This window comes from Pan troglodytes, chromosome 9 (genome assembly GCF_028858775.2).
Source record: "Pan troglodytes isolate AG18354 chromosome 9, NHGRI_mPanTro3-v2.0_pri, whole genome shotgun sequence".
NCBI classification, from domain to species: domain Eukaryota; kingdom Metazoa; phylum Chordata; class Mammalia; order Primates; family Hominidae; genus Pan; species Pan troglodytes.
In genome coordinates this window covers 88,805,460-88,826,015 of record NC_072407.2, presented here as the reverse complement: position 1 = coordinate 88,826,015, position 20,556 = coordinate 88,805,460, and the positions used below count along the sequence as shown (strand labels likewise).

The window sequence follows — 20,556 nt, the reverse complement described above, 5'->3', positions numbered from 1 at the left end:
ACATGTTGAATTATTTTATAATTTTCTTTTACAGTTCTGTGAGTTAAGCTGTATATAGCATATGGGTGTATCATTCTTTAGTAAATTACATCTACCTGTGAACTAAACATTGATTTCATTTTGACTTTGTGCCATTGTCTAACTTTGCAAAAAATCAAAATCAAGGAATCAAGGTGCTTCACAAAAGGAACATCTATTTTTTTTTAAAAATCCATTCTGGTCTTGGTGTTCAGTGAACTTTTTTTCACCAAGCTAAAGCAAAAACAAACAAAACCCCCAAATACCAGACATAGAAATGGAGACCTCCCTTCTTCCTCAGGCTAGATTCCTGTTAGATTCCAAAGAAAACTGTGCCGGAACTCAGAATTTTCCTGGCAGCTCTGCATCTCCTTGCTATGCATAGTATTTCTCATATGATTTGAAGAAAGCACTGTGGTTGTACGTTTCTTGAGTGCCTTATCAGAATTATCTTTCCAAAAAGCTCAAGAAAGACAAGCAAAAAATCCCCCAGAGAATGTCTAAGTGACAGTGCTCCATCTGAATATCCTTACAAATTGCTACAATGCAGGTTTACCTGGGGTGCAAGCACAGCAAACACGTGCTTGTAGTCCATTTGCTTTTTTCTCCCTGATACATTTAGAAAGAAGTGCTTAGGCCGAGAGCCATAAAATAAAAACATACAATAAGTCCAAGTCTTTTCTGTATATGCTGTGATTTGATAATCGTATTGATAAAACATTTGTAAAGGCCTTTATTGGAAGGCATGATTCTGATCCATTTTGCATTCTTCCAATTTTCATTTTTGCTATTATATCTAATTGTTTATCTATAACCTAGAGCATTCCAGCAAAAGGGGCCCTTTTAAAGCTAGTGGGAAAAAGGCCACACTGGTTTTCTTAAAGTAACTTCCAAGTATTTTCACTATAAATGAGAGAGAAAAGTTTCCAAATTGAAGAAGTACATAGCTCCCAGAAAGCACACTGAAAACTATGCAGAATAATTTTTGATCAGGCTGGAGGACTGTGCCAGGCTCCAAACAAGTGGTTATTCTGTTGTGACATCTGCCAGGCAATGCTTCCATTGTTCTCTGGAATTTAATTCATTTTAAATTACTCCATCCAAATGATAAAACATGAGATGTGCTATAATCCAGGGGTAAAATGCTATGATTGTTTTTAGTGTGACCACAACTGTTTGCTGGGAGGAAATACAGCCTGTTCTAATTAAGCCCTGATTATTGTCTTCTGAAAAATAGCTAGTTCCACAAATGTGAGTGAAATCCTGTTAAATGGAAGGGTTGGGATAAACACTCTTGACCACTCTGGTATGACTTTAAAGTTGGGAGGGCCATATGCAAAGACTTCCTACAAAGTAGAGCAACAGCCTTTGGAAAAGAAACTATTTTTGGAACTAAAAGCAGCTTGGGATACTGGTTTACTATAAGGTATAGTTTAATATGTGTATCAGTATAGTCAACACATCGTTTTACTGTTCAAAGACTACTGTGCAAATGCCTCCAAATCCAAAATATTCTGCCTAACAAATGCTGTCAAAGTTCCTAAATGGGAACACTACCTTATGGAAGCATTAATGATCAGGCACTGAATTAAAAAAACAAAAAAACCCACCACCAAGATGAATCTCAGAAGAAAACACACATGCACACATATAAGAATTCATATCTCTTGTATGCCAAATATTTAATATAAATCTTTGAAACAAGTTCAGATGAAATAAAAATCAAAGTTTCCAAAAACGTGAAGATTAACTTAATTGTCAAATATTCCTCATTGCCCCAAATCAGTATTTTTTTTATTTCTATGCAAAAGTATGCCTTCAAACTGCTTAAATGATATATGATATGATACACAAACCAGTTTTCAAATAGTAAAGCCAGTCATCTTGCAATTGTAAGAAATAGGTAAAAGATTATATGACACCTTACACACACACACACACACACACACACACGTGTGCACGCCAATGACAAAAAACAATTTGGCCTCTCCTAAAATAAGTACATGAAGACCCTTACGTGCTGCCAGGAGGGAACACTGTGTCACCCCTCCCTACAATCCAGGTAGTTTCCTTTAATCCAATAGCAAATCTGGGCATATTTGAGAGGAGTGATTCTGACAGCCACGTTGAAATCCTGTGGGGAACCATTCATGTCCACCCACTGGTGCCCTGAAAAAATGCCAATAATTTTTCGCTCCCACTTCTGCTGCTGTCTCTTCCACATCCTCACATAGACCCCAGACCCGCTGGCCCCTGGCTGGGCATCGCATTGCTGGTACAGCAAGTCATAGGTCTCGTCTTTGACGTCACAGAAGCGATACACCAAATTGCCTGGTCGGTCATTGTCATAACCAGAGAAGTGAATTCTGCCCCCTGGCAGCTGCTTAGCAGGAGGGCTCACCCCAATCTTCATAAATTTTCTCTTGTGGGGCTTTTTGAGTTCCAGGAGAGCATAATCATAATCCATGCCGATGTCATTGGCATTGCCCTTGATCCAACCCTTGGGCACATGGGTGCGTTTCACCCGGATCCACTGAAATTTCATCTTCTCGGGCATGGCTGAAGTGGAGTCGTTGGCCCCTCGACCACCATCTTTAAACTTGGGCTTTAGGAAGCCCACTCGAAGCTTCTGGGTTCCTTTCACATAGGTTTTTCCATCATGTATGCAGTGGGCAGCTGTGAGGACATGCTTCTCTGCCACCAGGGTGCCGGTGCAGCCCGTGGATAACTTCACTGATGTTGAGAAAGGGTAGTTGAGCAGGAAGTCCTTCCCAAAAATGCTGAACCTGCTGTCATAGCCATAAATCTGCCGCTTCCTTCGAGACTTTCCTGAAGACCCTGAGTCTCGGTGTTGGGCCCCATCTCCACTACTGCTGAGGATGTAGATGCCCACCTGCGTCTCTGTGCGGCTGCCATTGGCATAGAGCGTTTCATAAGACAGATATTGCTTGGCCTCTTCGTAAGTGGGCAGTGGAGTTCCCTTATGACACTGGGGTCCACATGAAGAAGATACTTCCAATTTGGCTTCGGCTCCAAAGTCTGGCTTGGCTAAATTGAGGGTAGACTGGGGCAAGACGACAGGGAGGCGGTATGCAGGCCAAGTGGGTTTCCAGGGGGCACTGTAAGGGCTCACTTGCCCAACAGCACAGAGCAGAAAGAAGAGAAGGAAGAGGAGCCCTGGAATCCCTGCCATGCCGAGCACTGTTCTGTAGAAACAAAGACAAGCAGGTCAGGAGGGCAAGGGCTGAACGTTCATTTACTGCAGACAGCAAAGCTCAGCAGCAGGCCTGTCATTGTTTCTGAGTCTTTGAACCCTCCTCAGGAATCAGGGTGTGGAGAGGAATCCTTAGATAACGGTCTCACTTTCAACGCAAAGGCTCAACCTTAGGAACGTTCCTGTGGCTGGGTGCCTGAAGTGAAATTGGGTGTTCCTTCCTTTCTATGTTTAAGATGTCCCTAATGATGGTAGACTGCAGAGTAGCATGCATAAAGTCATTAGTCCCCTGGCTAATTGACTGACCAGCCCCAATTTCCACGTAATTTTGAGCCCTCTTTGTGCTTGATTCTAAACCTCCTCCTCTTCTACCTTCATGATGCCCCCGCCTTTCCCTCCTCCTTCTCTCATTCTCATTGTAACATGTACTTGGAAAATTTTCAGAGCAACTTGGTCACTCAGAGGGTCAATTTAAATTACATGGCTTACTGAGTGACTGAGACATCAAAGAAGGACAGCTCCACAGTGTCACAATTACCACCACTCCTGTGGTTTTTAAATGATGGTGCACTCGAGAAAGGGTATGAGATTTTTTGTTTTGTTTTGTTTTTTGCTTTGAATTTACAACAACCTTTACTATTATATATATTGAGTTCCAGAGTGGCTAGGCTTCTAATAAAATATTCCTTCTTCCTTTGGATTATGTTGTACACTACCAGGATCTTTGTCAATATCTAAAGCTCTAATATTGCATCAGCTATAACACTATGAACTGTTACCATTGGTTACTTTTTCAGTTGTTTATATCTGTATTACCAACTAAATCTCTTAAATTTGGGCCTGTGCTAGCACTCGACAAAGATTTGTTAAATGGATGCTTGTATTAACGGAAAAGTGATGAATGTTGCATGCTGACGCTAATGACAATGATGTACATGGATGATGCGGTAGCTCAGAGAAACAGCTTGAGGCCAATTGTGGGAGTAAGAACGAGAGAGGCCTTCTAGGAGAAGTGATGCTTGAGAAAGTATGCCACAGCCTCACTCCAACCTCTCAATATAGAGGACCAAATGTATTATTTGGCAAATGCACCCGTTCTTTTCAAATGTACCCACCGTTTAGAAGCAATAGGAGTCCTAGTAAAGGTGACACCGTGGAGCTGTCCCTCCTTGATGCTTCGGTCATTCAGTAAGCTATGTAATTTAAATTTACCCTCTAAATGAACAAATTGCCTAGAAATTTTCTAGGCATCACCTGATGTTTCAGATGGGTGCTGAAGTTGAAAAGAAGTCTGATAACATAAGACAGAGAGAAGGGGATACTTAGGGAAGGGAAACAAGAGTCTGTGCGAGGGCACAGCAACATGCAACCATGTGAGTAATTTGGGGAATCACACTTAGCTCAGCAAAGGTGGAGTAGAGGAAGTGGTGGAGGCAGCAGGCAAGAGCTAGATTCTGAAGTGCTATGTGTACCAAACGAAGAAGTTTGGATTTTACACTGCAAGGTATGTTTAAATGCCCAGATCAATCATCCACAAGAAAAACAACAACGAGGGAGACTGAAAGTGCTTTCATAAATGTTTAAGCATCAGTTGGCTCTCCGTGGCTCTGACTCTTCTGGTTCAATAGAAGCTGACTCAGCAGGTAGGGTAACTCATTCACAACCAAGCATCCAAAAACAAGGACCCGGAAGGGGTGGGTCTCAAGAGGCTCTCGGAACACAGCAGAAGTCAGGAAGAAACTGTTTTGTTATTCTTATTCTCTTCCTGTTTGAAAGTACAGATCTACTGGCAACTTTGGGTGCCTTTTGCTCCCTTTTATATAAAAGTGGAAAATCCCAATGATCTGATGTAGTATAGCTGAGCATGCCCATTCTCATTCCCAATATCCACACTGTGTTTCTAACATATGTGTGTGCCCCACCCACCTCTGGGACCTTTTTGCTTGACTTTTTCTCTTGGCTTCCACTTCAGTCAGGGAGAATAGGGATAGGAAAAGAAAGAAATAAGGTCCTGGAAAAGCCAGTTCCTTGGAACTCCCTAATTCCTTGAAATTCTACTTGTCTCCATCTTTCCAAATAGGAAGGGTCCCTGAGCCCTTTTGTAGGAAGGAAATACATTTAATTATTTCTTTAAATCCTTGAAAACATGGGGTGCCTGCATATGTGCACATACGTGTTTGTATGTGCTTGTTGGGAGTATTGCCAAGACTAAAGGTTTTAAGTGGACTAGGAAGGGGATGCCAATGCTAGCTGAGTCCTCCTCTCCAATGGAGAACTTGGCAGTGAAATGGGTGTGGTGATGACAACCCTTTAGGAGATCTGTGGGGCATGGTTCTGATTATTCCCACCTACTGGCTAAGGAGTCATCCCTTGGGCTTATCTAGGACTTGAGCAGCCTTTTCTCTATATAAGTTGCTGTCTAGGTGACTAAATGCCCCACTCACACCAGAATCCCTGCCAAATGTGACAGGGACTAGGAGGAGTCATATATCTCCCACATGGCTGTATCTTGGGCTTCAACGCACCATTCTCTCCTCCCTTTGAGTAATGTGGGGAATGTTAATGTGACTTACATTGAGCACATGGTAAGCCAAGTTTTACTTCAGCTTATCTTAAGAAAGAAAACACAGAATGCGGAGGTCCAACCTGCCAAGTGTTCCTGTTTTTAAAATACGATTCTTGGGGGAGAAAGAGTAGGAGATGAGGTAGTATTATACTATGTATTATCATCAGCTACAGATAATATTTTCAATGTGCATGAAGAACATGGCAGTTACGATATCCTCTTTCATGAGCCACAGCCTTACTCCAACCTCTCAATATAGAGGATCAAATGTATTCTTTGGCAAAATGATGAATGATTATGTCTCAAGAAACTTTGGGATCAGTTATGAATCACAGAATCCTGTTAGAGAATGCTAAAGAGTCTACTGCATGATAGAATATTACTAATTCAGAGTTCTTACAACTTGAATTCTGTTCATTTAGCCAGGAGTGAAGGAGAAGCCAGCCATCTACAAGAAAAAAACAAACTGCTAACCCAACAGGACAGTGTGAAGCTTTAACTTTGAAGAATAAATTTTTCAGAGACTTAATAAGTCCTAATTTCTATTAGTTTGCAACTCTGCTTCCAAGTTCTCCACATTACTAAACCCTATTTACTAACTTGTGTGATAAGACTTTGTTCTGACAGCATTATATATCTTGCTTAAACCTTCCATGTAACGCTAAAAGTTATAAAATTGCATTTAAAAAAGTTTAATTCAGATTTAGAAACGAATGCAGACTTTTAGAAACTAATGCCCATCAAATTACTTCAAACTGATTAGGCTTAGATATTTTTAAAATATCTAATCAGAAATTAGAAGATACAGCTGTGGGCTCTCAAGCCCTTAAATGGGTTTAAACTGATGTCTGTATTAAAGCTACAAGCTTCTTAAGTTGCTTAGTCCTTTACCAAATGTTTATTTAGGGTGCTTTAGAAATTCTTCTGAATAGCATCCTCAACCAGATGATTGCTTTAGCTGGTCTTTTTAGCTCTGGTCTTTAGGTCCAGGATTCCCTAATATTATAATTTTCCAGAATCACAGAAGTCCAGGTCAGGGACGATGCTGACTACAGTGTCTGTACTATCATTTACTTCTCAGGACCATTGATTCATGGAATTATGGAGGGTGGAGGCAAAGGAGGGGGAAAGGAAAAGGAAAAGGAAAATGAATCACGCTAATTTCTCATCTATCTGGCAGACAAGATTTCCCTGATCAGTCTGCAAAAGGGCCACTGTTTGAGAGAATGATTTAACTCCTATAGCAAACAAGTGCTGGGAGGGAAAACCTAATCCTTAGGTCATATATTCTCTATTGTACAAATTGTGACTCCAGCAGAAGGCAGCTTTCAAGAACTGAGTGGAGGGATGGCTGTGTGTGTATGCTCTTAAGACAGGCCCCAAAGAAAAGCCTGAGGGGGAAACAACCCTCCTGTCCATTAAGGGTCTTTCCTGAGGCATTCGCAGCCTGCCCTGACTCATCCGCATTAATAAAACAACAAACGATGCAAAACTGTGATGCTTTAAAATTAGGTTGGTGGATTTACATTCATTTCTCAACTCACATGATAATGGAGTAATTCCTTAGAAGACAAATAATTATTGTTACCATCTGTATAAACCCTGGGTAAGCCTGTGCTATACCTGTTTAAGTTTACTTAAACATAAACACTCATCTAAGGTATAAACAGATGTAATGAAAACATTCATAATCCCACACCTGGAAAGGTAACTAATGAGTTACATGATTTTAAATTCTCTCTCACCCTTATAAATGAATCACCTTATCCTTGCAGAGCTGCCTGGAAGACTCACACCTTAAAAATGGAATGAAGATTTTCAAATCTCACCCTTTTACCTAAGTCTGGATGAAGAAAATTTAGGTCTATAACGTTTCATTTCTAGGAATAAGCTTTTGCTGAATAAAGATTCCTCGTATACATAAATTATCTTTTAAGGTTTCCAACCAAGTGTTTCCGTGCATCATTTCACCTAACTGGCAGGGAAGAATGGAAAATGAAGGTAAGAAAATATTTTTTCACCATGCTTAGTAATACAGAAACGATTCCTTTTCCAGCTTTGGGTATCTGATTCATAAATAGGTTACACAGTCCACCCTCCATCACTCAATATGAGCCACGGTCTGAAAATATTTATACTTTTTGAGGATGCTGCCACTTCATAGGCCCTTGGTGGTGGGACTTTGCATAATTAACAGATATGCAAACAACAATCTCTTTGGAGACTGGATGCAGTGACTACTGTCTCCTGCACGGCACCTTAGTCTTGAAAACTGCAACAACACAGGTCTCCTCAAGAGGGCCACTGTTTGAGAGAATGATTTAACTCCTATAGCAAACAAGTGCTGGGAGGGAAAACCTAATCCTTAGGTCATGTATTCTCTATTGTACAAATTGTGAATTCCTGCAGCCACTATAAACAGTAATGATAGAAAGAAACGGCAGGAAAGTTTGCAAAGATACAGGTTTTGGACACCATTTGGAGAGATGACAAAGGGTCTTCCATGGAATCAGTGGTCAGTGATATGGAATGGTGAAATCATGCTAAATCCTAAAGCAAATGCTTAAGAATGAACGAAGCTCTGTGAATACTCTGCAGTCAGGCTTGTTCTCGTTTTCCTGAGTCACAGACCCTATTAAGGCAAAACAGACCTAATCACATAATCGTTTAAGAATTACAGTCTTGTACAGGAAACTACAAGGCACTTACAAGTCCAAGCAACCCTAAACACAATCTTGTGGTCAAATGAAGTTTAGCCTCTTCTCTATCGGATTTCAGGTAAACTAAATTGAGCCTGGGACAAACCTGGCAGAACAAAAACAGAGTGCAAAAAAACCTGCTAATACTGAGAACGTGAGAAACAAATTCCCTGGAGTCTGTGCGAGTTAGGCATGAATAATGCCTGGTGGATGAAATCCCAAGGGATCTATGAGGAGAGTTACTGGGAGAACCTGAGACTATTAACCATTGCAGACTGGGGACAAAAATGTTCTCAGATGCATTAATGGACACTTATGCTACAACCAGAAAATGCATCCATGTTAACCATCCAGCTGAATAAGTCGTCAGTGTTACAAAAATGAGATCCATATTAGGCACCTTGGAAAAAGCCTTCCTTCCCAGTTCAGGCACAGGAAAGGACAAGTTACCGCTTGACTTTATTTAACTAGGAAAACTGCAAGTGAAACAACCTTTTCGTACGCAGATGGGGTGCAAACACTTTCACAAATAAACATAGTGGCTTCTGGGGGGCATTTTCTAAGTTCCTTCTCCCCACTTCACGTCCAATCCACTCCTGACAGACTTCATGGTAGGCACGGTTATAAACCTGTCACAAATACTCGCATGCACAAGTAGGATCTTGAAACAACATGCAATAAATATCCTGATACTACTTTGACATAGGGCTTTTGACCACAGCTGACTTCATCTATAAATTCAATTCTTTCTCACATGGCCATGTGATGAGGATTCTGGCATTGGCCTACCTGTTCCTAAGGAGTGCACAGGGAGCCCTCAAATTTAGTTTCAGGAGCTGAGAGAAGCAAGCCCTATTCCAATACCTACACTGAGTTTCTTAATTCTTACTGGTGTCACCCGGTGGGCAGTAAAACAAACAGGATTTTTATCAGCTGCTTTCTCCTGAGGTGCTGGAAAGCAAACCTAATTTGTATTCTGGAGGGGAGTGGTGGTGTTCCTTCATCTGAACAAGTCTTCTCCCGCTCCTTTTAAAACTTTTATTTAAAAGTTAACTCGTGATGAATGCCTACAGGCAGAAGAACTATTTGCTTACAACAACTGTTGTTAGTTCAGACTGTAGTGTCTAGGGTTAGCACCCCCGGAACGCACACGGACAACCACTACGGCTCCGGAGAAAACATTCTATTTCCCAGCCTGTATTTGCTGCACTTTTGCACTTCTCTTGCTTGCTTAGGTGTGTTCACAATCACATACCCAGGGTTAAAAATTAATATTTAGAACTTGATGGAATCCGGTATATGCAAAACTCAAGGAAAAGAACTAGTGGTGGTGGTGTGTTGGGGGGGTGCATGGGGGTGTAGCCATCATCCCCGCCGAAGGACAGCTTGCCGAGAGCCGGCTCTCTCTGCTTCCCAACCAACATCCTGCACCCAAGACAGCAGGATCTTCTTTCCCCACCCGTTTCATGGGTGACACTGCATGAATCCAAATGACCTGCAGCCCCCGTCGTCTCCCCAGAGCTCCTTCAGGCCCCCAGCCCGTGTCCTGGAACCCCGAGGACTGCCCTGGCGAAGTCCTGCGGTGCCTCCGGCAGCCCGCAGTTACCCTACCCCGCGCATACCCGGCCCTTTGTCCCGCTCCTCCCGGCGCCTCGCCTCTCCCGCGCCCGGGCGGATGCCCCAGTCGGTGCCCGCACTCACCCGCGCCGAGCAGCCCGCCCGGGCCGCGGCTCGCTGCGCCGCTCAGACAGGTGTGGGCGCCGGGAGAGAGCGCGCGGCTCCCATGCCTGCCCCGCCGCACAGCCGAGTGCGAGCAAGTTGGCGAGCAGCGCAGGCAGCTGGCGGGTCCGCCCCCCGCGCCACCCGCGGCCCGCCCGCCCCGCCTCCGGCCTCGGGGAAGCCGCGCGGCCGCCGCCCGCCCCACTGCACATAAACCGTGCCCCCCTCCCCTCGCCGCTCGCCTGCGGCCGGAGCAGGGTGGAGCAGCCCAGAGGGCCTGAGGCCGAGCGTCCCTGCGCAGGTGGGCCCCGGTGGCGCAGCAGCACTAGCCAGTCCGGGCCTCTCGGCGCCAGGCAGCACCGGCTCTGGAGGGCTCTCCTGCCCGGGACCCGCGCGCCGTCACCCTTTGAACACCGCGCATCTCCGGGTCTGGCGCGCGGCTTCCTGAGCGAGACTACGGCCTTCGCTGCTGGGAGCACGCTGCCAGCTCGCAAAAAGGCCAGGTCCCCTACAAAAGGCGACCCCTCCCCCAACAGCCTAGAACTAGGGACGCGGGCCACACCTGGTGTATGGGGAGCCCTGGGCAAATTTGAAGAATTGGTTCAGAACCTGTGTGCGCCCCACCCCCACGTACACTTTTAGCGCCTTAAGGTGCTGACCGAACTCCTAGTTTCTCCGGTGCCTCCAAAGAACAGAAACCTGTATTCCCATGGCAGGGCCACCAATGCTTTGCATTTCCTTACAGCACTCAGTGCTGTGCGTGGGGCCCAAAGCACCGGGGGTGCTTGGCAGCTTCTGAGCGGCGGTGGCCGGGGAGCCCACTGGCCTCAGTTCTTCATCAGGGCACCAGCTGGTGGAGCCACCTCCTTGTCCAGTGGGCCTGCTTCCCTGAATCACTCCAAGCGGTCGTTATCTTGGTGGTGGTGGTTGGGGGCCAGGGTAGGGGGGTGTGCGGGGAGTCCTCTCCTAACCAGGCTGGAGACCTTGCCATTTAAGGTCCTAGTGTTAGAGCCTTCCTATTTAATATAGATTACTGTGTATTGAGCGTTTTCGGTCAAGAGCTTTACATATAGGCCATTGTGGTGAAGAAGGTGCAGAGATTACACTAATTTTTATAAGGAACAGGAGGTTTGGAGAGGTTTTATGACTTGCCCCAAATCACACAGCTACTGAATGGTAGGACAAGATTTTGCACTGAGCCATGCTTTCTATCAAGCTACTTAGCTTTCCTTTCTCCTATCAAAGTCTACTCTCAGAAAGGGAAGGTCTAAAGTGCTATTTCACACCAAGGTGTTACTGATATGCCTAATACGTTGGTGTTTGCAATTACTTTTAAATGAGAAAGCCCTGAACACATTATTGTGTGGTCTTTTCTTTTCTTTTCTTTTCAAGACAAGTACTCCCTCTGTAGCTCATTCTGGAGTGCAGTAGCAGGATCATAGCTCACTGCAGCGTAGACCTCCTGGGCTCAAGTATCCTCCCTTCTCAGCAAGGATTACACGCGTGAGCCACTGCTCCCGGCCTGGTGTTTCTTAAATAGAAAGGAAACTGATATTTTCCACCATTTTAAGGGCAAAATTTTCTTAGCTTAGCTTCAATTGTTTTCTTTTAAAATGTCACGTTAATATAGAGAGACATAGGCCAGGCTCAGTGGCTCACGCCTGTAATCGTAGCACTTTGGAAGACCAAAGTGGGCAGATTGCTTGAACTTAGGAGTTTGAGACCAGCCTGGGCAACATGGCAAAACCCCATCTCTATAAAAAATACAAAAAACCTAGCCAGTTGTGGTGGCACACGCCTGTGGTCTCAGCTATTTGGGAGGCTGAGGTGGGAGGATGGCTTGAGCCCAGGAGGTGGAGGTTGCAATGAGCTATGATCACCACTGCACTCCAACCTGGGTGACAGACCAAGACCCTGTCTCAAAACACACACAGACACAAAACCAGATATAAACTTATGTTACAGCTTTTGAACAACTCGCAAATAAAACCAAAACAGATTTATAAACATTTTCTTCCAGAATAATAAAATTGAAATTAGTAACGTTTCCTGGACTACTATCAGCATTGCATGGTACTGACAGCTGAGGCGTCAGTACCTTTGACTTCCCTGTGGCTCTGCCACTCTCATGATGTGTGCGGTGCCCAATGCAGACTCAATTCTCTCACCTCTTTCCTTCGTTCCATCTACCATATCTCCTTTGCCCACACCATATGTCATTGCAATGGGTTTCTCTTGACTCTAATACATTATTTAGGTATTTGTGCTGTTTCTCTCTTATTAGCATAGCAAGTGAAGTGGTAACTCTTGCTGCCAAAGACTAGTACACACAGGTGCTGCAATCAAGAGGCAGTACTTGGCATGAGATGGTCATCCCAATGATCCAGCATGTGTTTATCTTTTATTATAAAAATTTTAAAGATTAAATTGAGGATCTTTAAATGTCTGTAGCTCCCAATTGAAGAAACACCATTAAAAGGTAAGTATCTTAATAGAGGAACTGGAGGTGTAGCTGGAAGGAAGGGAAGAAGGGAGAGATTTATCAACCATGCTCAAGTTGTATTAGAGTCACTTCAATCCAACAAATATATATTGAGCACGTATTACATGGAAAACATTGCGCTAGGCACAAAATTAAAGAGATACATATAGGAGGACCATACAGCAACATAATTAAGAGTGGCCTGTGGCATCTGACTATGGGGTACCAATCCAAGGTCTGATGCTTACTAGTTGTGTGGCTTTTCGCTTAACTTTTCTGTATCTCAGTTTCCTCCTCTGTAAAACCAGGACTTTCTCATAGAGTTCTTTTAAGAATTGAATGAATATACATAGTGTGCTTAGGAGAGTTTCTTACATGGAACAAGCCCTTAATAAATATTAGGTATTGTTATATTTATCACACTTGGCTCTGCTTCGGAGTGTAGTCCTCCAGTACCACCTCAGTCAGCTTTGACATTCATTGCTCATTTTTTTCCTAGTAGTTGCAATGTTTCAAGGTAGAGTCATGGAGAACAAGATGATTATTCCCATCATTCAGAGAGAAAAACTGAGGCACAGAAGGGCCCAAGAGCACAACAGTCCTTCATCTGGTCTCAGGGACTACCGCCCACTATCCAAAGAGCTAATAGGAAGGACTCTTTAACTACAGATGTCCCACGGGGGCTCAGGGTTTGAACATGCACCACCAGCTTTTGTTGTTCCTCAGAGCTACCAAGAGTAAAATGAGAGGCTACTTCCTGGCTGTTAGGTTGTCATCACGATTGCCATAAGGACGATGATAGAACTGTATTTTGACCTCTGAGACAAATGACCAATGTAAACAGCAGATGTCTTCATGCTAAGATTAGAGGTTTGCTTTTCTTTTTGTACTGGTCCCATTTCCCTCCCCAGTGGGGAGGGGGTCGGGGGAACCAAAACCGAAATCCTCACTGCTTCTTAAGAACTCAGTTCAACTCTATAATTGTAATTCCTGAATACTTTTTATATGCATAGCAATGGAGTTGTTCAAAATGCATTCAGGGCAAAGCCCACACATTTTCTGATCATCCACTCTGTGTAAGGTTATTTGGGCTGTCAGGGAGAGAAAGCAAATACCCCTCAGCTCGAGGAATGTATGCAATGGACATAAACAAAATCAAATATAGGAGAAAGCAAGATATCAGCTGGATCAGGATACAGACATGAGCTAGAGAACATGGAAGAGGGAATCATTAATTCCCACACTGGCAGGTGCTGAAAGTTTTGAGGTAGAATTTGAGCTGAAGCTCAAAGCATAAAAATCTGGACATTACCTCACTGTGTTCACAAAACTACTTTGTAACACAGACAAGAAGAAAAATATCCACTGTATAGATGAGAAAATCAATGCATAAATTAAGGGAGCAGAACTAGGACTAAATTGTATCTATGCTTAGTGAATGCATACTATATGCCAGGTACTGTGGAGTATATTTTATTATGTGTAATCTTTAAGACAAATAGAGAAGCTATGATTTTCTTCATTCTGCAGATGAGGATTCTGAGGTTCAAAGTTTTAAAATAGTGTACTCAGTGCCATACTACAGTACAAAGGATCACAGCTGTGACCTCTGCCCAGTCTGCCCCATTCTTTTGCTGGATTCCATTGTGTTATATTGCTTCCCAGACTTGCCTTTTCCCGTCCTGACAATAAGGAGGTTGCATCAGTTTCTGATGTCACTCCAGCTCTAAGTATCCTTTTGATTCTATCTTGCTTTTGTTCCAGTTATGTAATAACTCACGAATGACCTGTTAAATAACCCCAAAGCAGGAAACAAGATGGGACTGAATGATACTTGGAAGCTTAGGGTGGCATGACCAGCACTAACTCTAAACTCAACCTCAACCCAACTTAATTTTAGTGCTTATTTTTTATGAGACCAAGATCCATATGTAGCCTCAACAATTTAAGTCAGTTTGAAAGTTATCAAAAAGGATTATGTCTAAGGAGATAAATGGGCATATTTCAAAATCATTTCCATATGGTTTCATATTTCTTTGATAATAATAAAGTGTTACGTGGATCTTGTAGTTTACTCAGTAAGTGGGGGTTTTCAGCTCTGTGTAGTGAGTGAAAAGAGAATTGGAATGAAAGTCAACACAGGGTGGGGCATTCTAAATGTGTCTTAGCCATAGAGGTGCTGTGTGACCTTGGGTAAATCACCACACTCATTGGCCTTGATTTCTTGTCTGTTAGTAGAGAACCTAGATAACCTGCTGTTACAGTCTTTGAGCTTATGACATAGTAATCCTTACGGGAAGATGATCCACATCATTTTTTAATTTTGGGGCACCCACGGTGCCTACCATGGGATCCCGGAGTAGCGAAAGATGTGAAATTCTGTGGTCAGACTGACTTGGATTCAACTTAGAATTCATTTATTCGTTGGGTGAATGTGGGCAAGTTACGTGACCTTCTGTGCCTCACTTTTCTCATCTGCACAATGAGACTGATTTAGGGGTGTTGTAAAGATTCAGTGAGATAATCAGTACAAAACCCATAGCATCGAGCTCAGCACAAAGTAAATTCTAAATTGGCAATATGTATTATTATTATAATTATTATTATCATTACTATCACTGCTGCTATTGTTACTACTGGGAATGCTCAATAAATGGTTTTGAAAATTGTTGAATGAATAAATGAATAAATCAAACTGTTATATTATCAATGCTAAAAAGTTTAATCCAGACTTTATAAGAAAAAATGTATCCCAGGACTCCCGTTGACACCCCCAAATCTTGTCTTCAGTCTGGTCTACAGGCAAGAGAGTTTTAATGTTGAATTCAGGAAGAATTATAGATTCAAATGAGAGCCATGGTTGTATTTTTTGTCTCCTCCTCCAATCTCCTCTATGGTACCATCAGTTCATTCATTGAACAATTACCTATTGAACCATGAATATTACAAGGTTTATATATTTGTCAGTGTTTTTTTTAGGGCAAAATCACATTTTTCTTATAATGCTTAATTTAAAATTTTCCTTGTAAAAAGTAAAACCCCCATAGTAAAATTCCTGTAATAAAAACAAATCTAACAAGATAAACCACTCAAATCTCTACAGCACTTAATACAGAAAGCAAATATATTTGTATTACATTCAAAACTTTCTAAAAATTTCTATTTTTGTTAAGTATAGATTACTCATTTTAAGTCTTTGGAAACATAGGTAGTCAGGCACTCTAAATGTAAATATGTGAAGGTGTAATATATAAAAGCTTAACATACAAAATTATTGTAGGGTTAAATTGTCATATTGGTACATATGGTAGGAAAAAAAGAGCTGCACAGCAAGGAAAAGCTTTACTCTAATCCTACTTAGAATATGCCAATCTAAAATTATCAGAAAGAAAAATAGACTTGAGTACTTGCAATTTCCTGTATACTCTGGGCACTATTGTAAACTGAAATATTAGGAACATTTTGGAATAACTATGTGTTTCTCATTTTCTCTGGTCAAATTTGAAGTCTCCAAATTTGAAGTGGCCAGCATGGGGCTTCTCTGATCTACTCTAACTTGCATACTGGATCTTATGATCAAGAACAAAAGAGAAAATGAAGATTTTATATTGGAAATTTTTTTTCTGAAATCTTTACAACTTTAAAAATCTTTTATGGAAAATTATTTTGTTTTCAATTTTTGTTTATATTTATCCATAAATGTTGGATTCTCTTTTCACTCCTTTATAAGGAGTAAGCTTTCATGTGGTTCAGTGTGGGGTCTGGATATTTGAATTTGGGTCTTTTATGAGGTTTCTCCTTTACTTTCTGGAAAATTCTGTTCATCCTTCAAGCTCAAATATCAGCTGTTCTCTGAAGGCTTCCAAACCCTTCGGTGCTAGATTTGTAAGTTTAACTTATGTTTTTTAGAGGGTTGTATTAAAATTATATCTTATGTTGTAATTATATATATTTACATGATGAAACTCAAGCAGTCCAGAGCTCCTTATGAGTAGGAAATCTGTCTTGTTTTCCTTTATAGTCTTTATAGTTTTCTGCTATAGTCTAGCAGAGAACCTAGCTCTTTGTAAAGGCTTATTTAATGTTAATTTAATAAATGATTAAATTAATGAATAAAATTCTAATTGGTTAAAAATATTAGATTGGAAATAATTTAGCTTGCCAGCCACTAGGAACAGGACACAGTGAGTGTACATGAAATTTTACCACTGGGGCTCTCACACTCTCCAGAATGTTAATCTGAACTTCCGTTTAGGGTCTGTTTACCGTTGTTTCCTTACAGTTCATGTCAGATAACAAATTCAGTTTCCACTTGGCCTGCTAATTACATTTCACTACTCACGCTATGGCTACATGGTGGCATTCTAGGTGCCATTTGTCCATGATTTATGACATTTGACTGGCTTTCTGCAGAACTCTTTGCAGTATGCTCTGAATTTGGCCACTACAGGGTGTTCTGAGTTGCTCTACCATGGAGTCCCCCAGGATTAAAGAATGCTATTGGACAATATGTGTTTCCCAAACTCTATTCCCTCCCACACTTCTGGAAGAGGTCAATAAATTGCCTGTAAAAAAAGGTAGTTAAATATGGATATTACCATTTCAAATACTGAGAAGTCTTGCATAAAGAAATCTAGTTAAGCTCGTTTATTTCAAAGGTACCCAATCTTATTTGACCACGGAATCCTTTTTTCAATACAGAAGTAACAGTTCATAATATAGTAGCCTTCTAAAGAACAGAATTTGAGCTCAGGAGCTCAAGACCAGCCTGGGCAACATGGTGAAATCCCATCTCTACAAAAAAATACAAAAATTAGCTGAGCCTAGTGGCGTGTGCTTGTAGTCCCAGCTATCTGGGGGGCTTGAGCCTGGGAGGTCAAGGTTGCAGTGAGCTGTGACTGTACCACTGCGTTTCAGCCTGGATGACAAAGTGAGACCCTGTCTCAAAAAAAGAATGGAGTTTGAAAAACATCATCCATAAGTTTACCCCACTTCTACAATTGAACCACTTCTGTTCCCAAGATGTGCTCTGTGCTTTTTTTTGCCTTGCTGTCTTTGTTCATATCTGAAACTCTTTCATATCCATCTGTCTACATTCTGTCCATTTTTCAAAGGCCTAACACAATGTTACATCTTCTACAAAGTATTTTTGTTGGCCTTTGATTTCCCATAACACCTTCTATAACTTTCTCATAGCTCTTGTAATTTTATTCGTTTTATTTTCAGCTTATGTTTCTCCTCCCCTACTGTTGAATACCATGAGTTTGCATCTCTGGCCTGCACCTTTTTGGGCTGGGTGTGTTATTCAGGGTCTTGGCAATAGCACATTGGTTCAAATGATGATACTTTAATGAAGTGGCTACTTATGGAGGTGAAGACAGGGTAGAGGGAACAAACAAGCCAGAGAGGCATCCAGGGTCTAGCAGCAGTGGGAAGCCATCACTCATCTGGGCAGGAGGCAGAAAGGAGAAAATGCTGTCCCAGAGCCCAGTGAGTATGAGCACCTTGGAGGGAAGCCTGCTTCCAATTGCCCAGTAGTCCATGGAGAGTTGCAGCTGCTGCAAGAAATGGCTCCCCAAGGACGGAGGAAGTTGGAAAGAAGCACCCTGACCTCTTCCTACTCTGATCTCCCGAGGCCTACCAAAGTCAGCTCACAAGGGAGTCAGGTTGTGCTGTCTATAAGGACCAGCCTTCTGAGCACAGTGCAGGGTAGTGAAGGGTGGAGAACTCATGGGAGAGAGGCAGACAGAAAATAATCAGCACACTGGGAAAGCCTGCTTCAAAATAGGGGTAGTGACCAGTACCCTCCTCACAGGGCTGTAAGGAGATTATAGGGATTTCATTAGAAGATGTATCCAAATATTAACATATCGCACAGAGCCTGATTCTCAAATTATTTTAGCTACTCATAAGAATCCTGTGAATAGCTACTGGTATAAAAGCTGATTGAGGAAGATGTCATGCATTGCTTATTTTTCAGCTCTTACACATGCAGCATAGGCCCTCTGAGCAGTAGGGCCATGAATGAATGCCATCAGGTGTGCCACGGGTAGCCACCTTGAACAGAGGTCACAGGGAAGCTAGTTCGGCTGTTTTGACTAAAATCATCAGTCAGTCTGACCTTGGAAAACAGACAGCAGTGAGCTGACTTTAAGACTTATTTTTAACTTTCAGCAGATTGTTCTGGCACTTCTTCCCCACAGTCTAGGCCTCTAGGTTTTCCTTTGTCTCTTTGTGGAGGTGAGAGCTGCTGAAAAACAAGTGAGCTTGTGAAAAGTGCCTCACAGCCATCACTGGAAATGGCACCAATTTGTCACATTTGAAAGCCAGCTAGAGGTGGCTGGCCCAGGGGTTCAGCAGGAGGATTTGTACTTACAGAAGCAAATTGCTTCCTCCTTTTTCAGAAGAGTAACCTGTTTTATTTCAAACACAGGATCACCTGGCTCCTTCTGCCCTCAGCACACAGATTAGGGAAACCACAAGAATAATCATCCATGTGTTCTTTTCACTTCAAAGCCCTGCAGAATGCCACAAGGGCTGGTTCTCCCACCTGAAACAAGAGAGGCCCTTCCAGGGCTGTGCTGGTTTAAGAAAGCCCTTTCCTGGGAACTGGGGGAGTGAGGTGGGACTTACCACATGAAGGCAAATCTGTGTCAGACAAGGAAGCCACACAGGTACCCTCCACTGCAGCTCTGCGCCTGTGCTCCTGGAGGAAGGGTGAGTTTGCAGGGTGACAGCTCTGTGGAACCTGTCACACTGACAGAGGCAATGAAGGTCACACTGGGATGAGATTCCAGTACTGACACCAGCAGCTGCAGGTAGGGACTTCCTTCAAAGAGGAGTGACTTTTTTATCCGGGTTTCCGGCAGACTAAAATTAGTGGGAAAAAGCCCCTTGATCCTGTGGGATCTGTAAGTAGTTGCTCACATTGTTGTCCCTGCCCCTGGGAAATCAAGACATAAACCCAAACTGTTAATAAATGGCTCTGATGTCACTACACCCACAAGCCTCACACTTTCTTAGTGGGCCAATCTTGAGTCCTCTGGCTTTTCCTGGAGCACACAGATATTTAGTCTCTACTCAAGGCTGGCAGAGGTGCTGTTTGGGGAATTGTGTGAAGTCAGGGTGAGGACAGACTCTCCAGACAAGAAGTGGGTCCACTCCATCAAACATCAGGGTGATAGGTAATACAGTGGTTTGAGGATCATGCTGCCAATAAAAATGGGCTCTTCCCAGCAATGTGACACCACTCCAAGATGACATGACAATTTTCCTTGTAATGTGAAAATGAAAAAGTCACTTGGCTACAATCCAGGAAGACCCAGGAAGTCTAAACTACCTAAACTACCATGACCTCACAGTTGTATAAATAGCATTTTGGAAAATGAGGTTATCCAAGCTATTTGCTCTTTCAGGACAAGAGATAGCAATCTCTCTCTCCCTCTCTCAGTGTAATAAAATTGAACTCTTAAATCCTTAAAAACCTTCCTGCAGGAAAACTTAAAACAAATACATGACAAGCCTTTGATTTGTTAGCCTAGCTTTGAAGGGTTGATTGCTGACTTCAAGGCAAATTCCAGTCTTGGTAGCAGTCCCCCAACCCCAACTACAATCTGTAATTTTATTATCAACTCTTTCATCCTCTGCCCAACGATCTCCAAGCTTCAGGGAAATGAAGTTCACTCAGAGATTGGGTATTCTTGATCTAAGCGTGATAGCTGTCAACCTTTGCATTTATTCTGATCCCTACCTGACAAGAAAAGAAAGGATGAGTTAGCTATAAAATGGTTTTGTGTAAAGTTATAGTTTTAAATAGTATAGGTTGGTGCAAAAGTTACTGCAATTTTTGCATTGTTGA

The 20,556-nt window shown here is 42.5% G+C and overlaps 1 protein-coding gene across 2 annotated transcripts; it reads right to left on the bottom strand.

The window, feature by feature from the left end:
• Positions 1-1,681: 1,681 nt before the first annotated feature.
• On the bottom strand, positions 1,682-19,457 carry PRSS23 (serine protease 23). 2 transcript variants are annotated; one of them, XM_001175323.5, is made up of 2 exons: positions 19,332-19,457; positions 1,682-3,224 (listed from the first exon to the last, which is right to left on the bottom strand). In XM_001175323.5, exon 2 carries the CDS (start codon positions 3,209-3,211, stop codon positions 2,060-2,062), a length of 1,152 nt encoding a protein of 383 aa, XP_001175323.1. In that variant the 5' UTR covers positions 3,212-3,224; positions 19,332-19,457; the 3' UTR covers positions 1,682-2,059. The 2 variants fall into 2 exon arrangements, with proteins under 2 accessions (XP_001175323.1, XP_508909.3); XM_508909.6 differs by lacking the exon at positions 19,332-19,457 and adding an exon at positions 10,199-10,332.
• Positions 19,458-20,556: the final 1,099 nt, after the last annotated feature.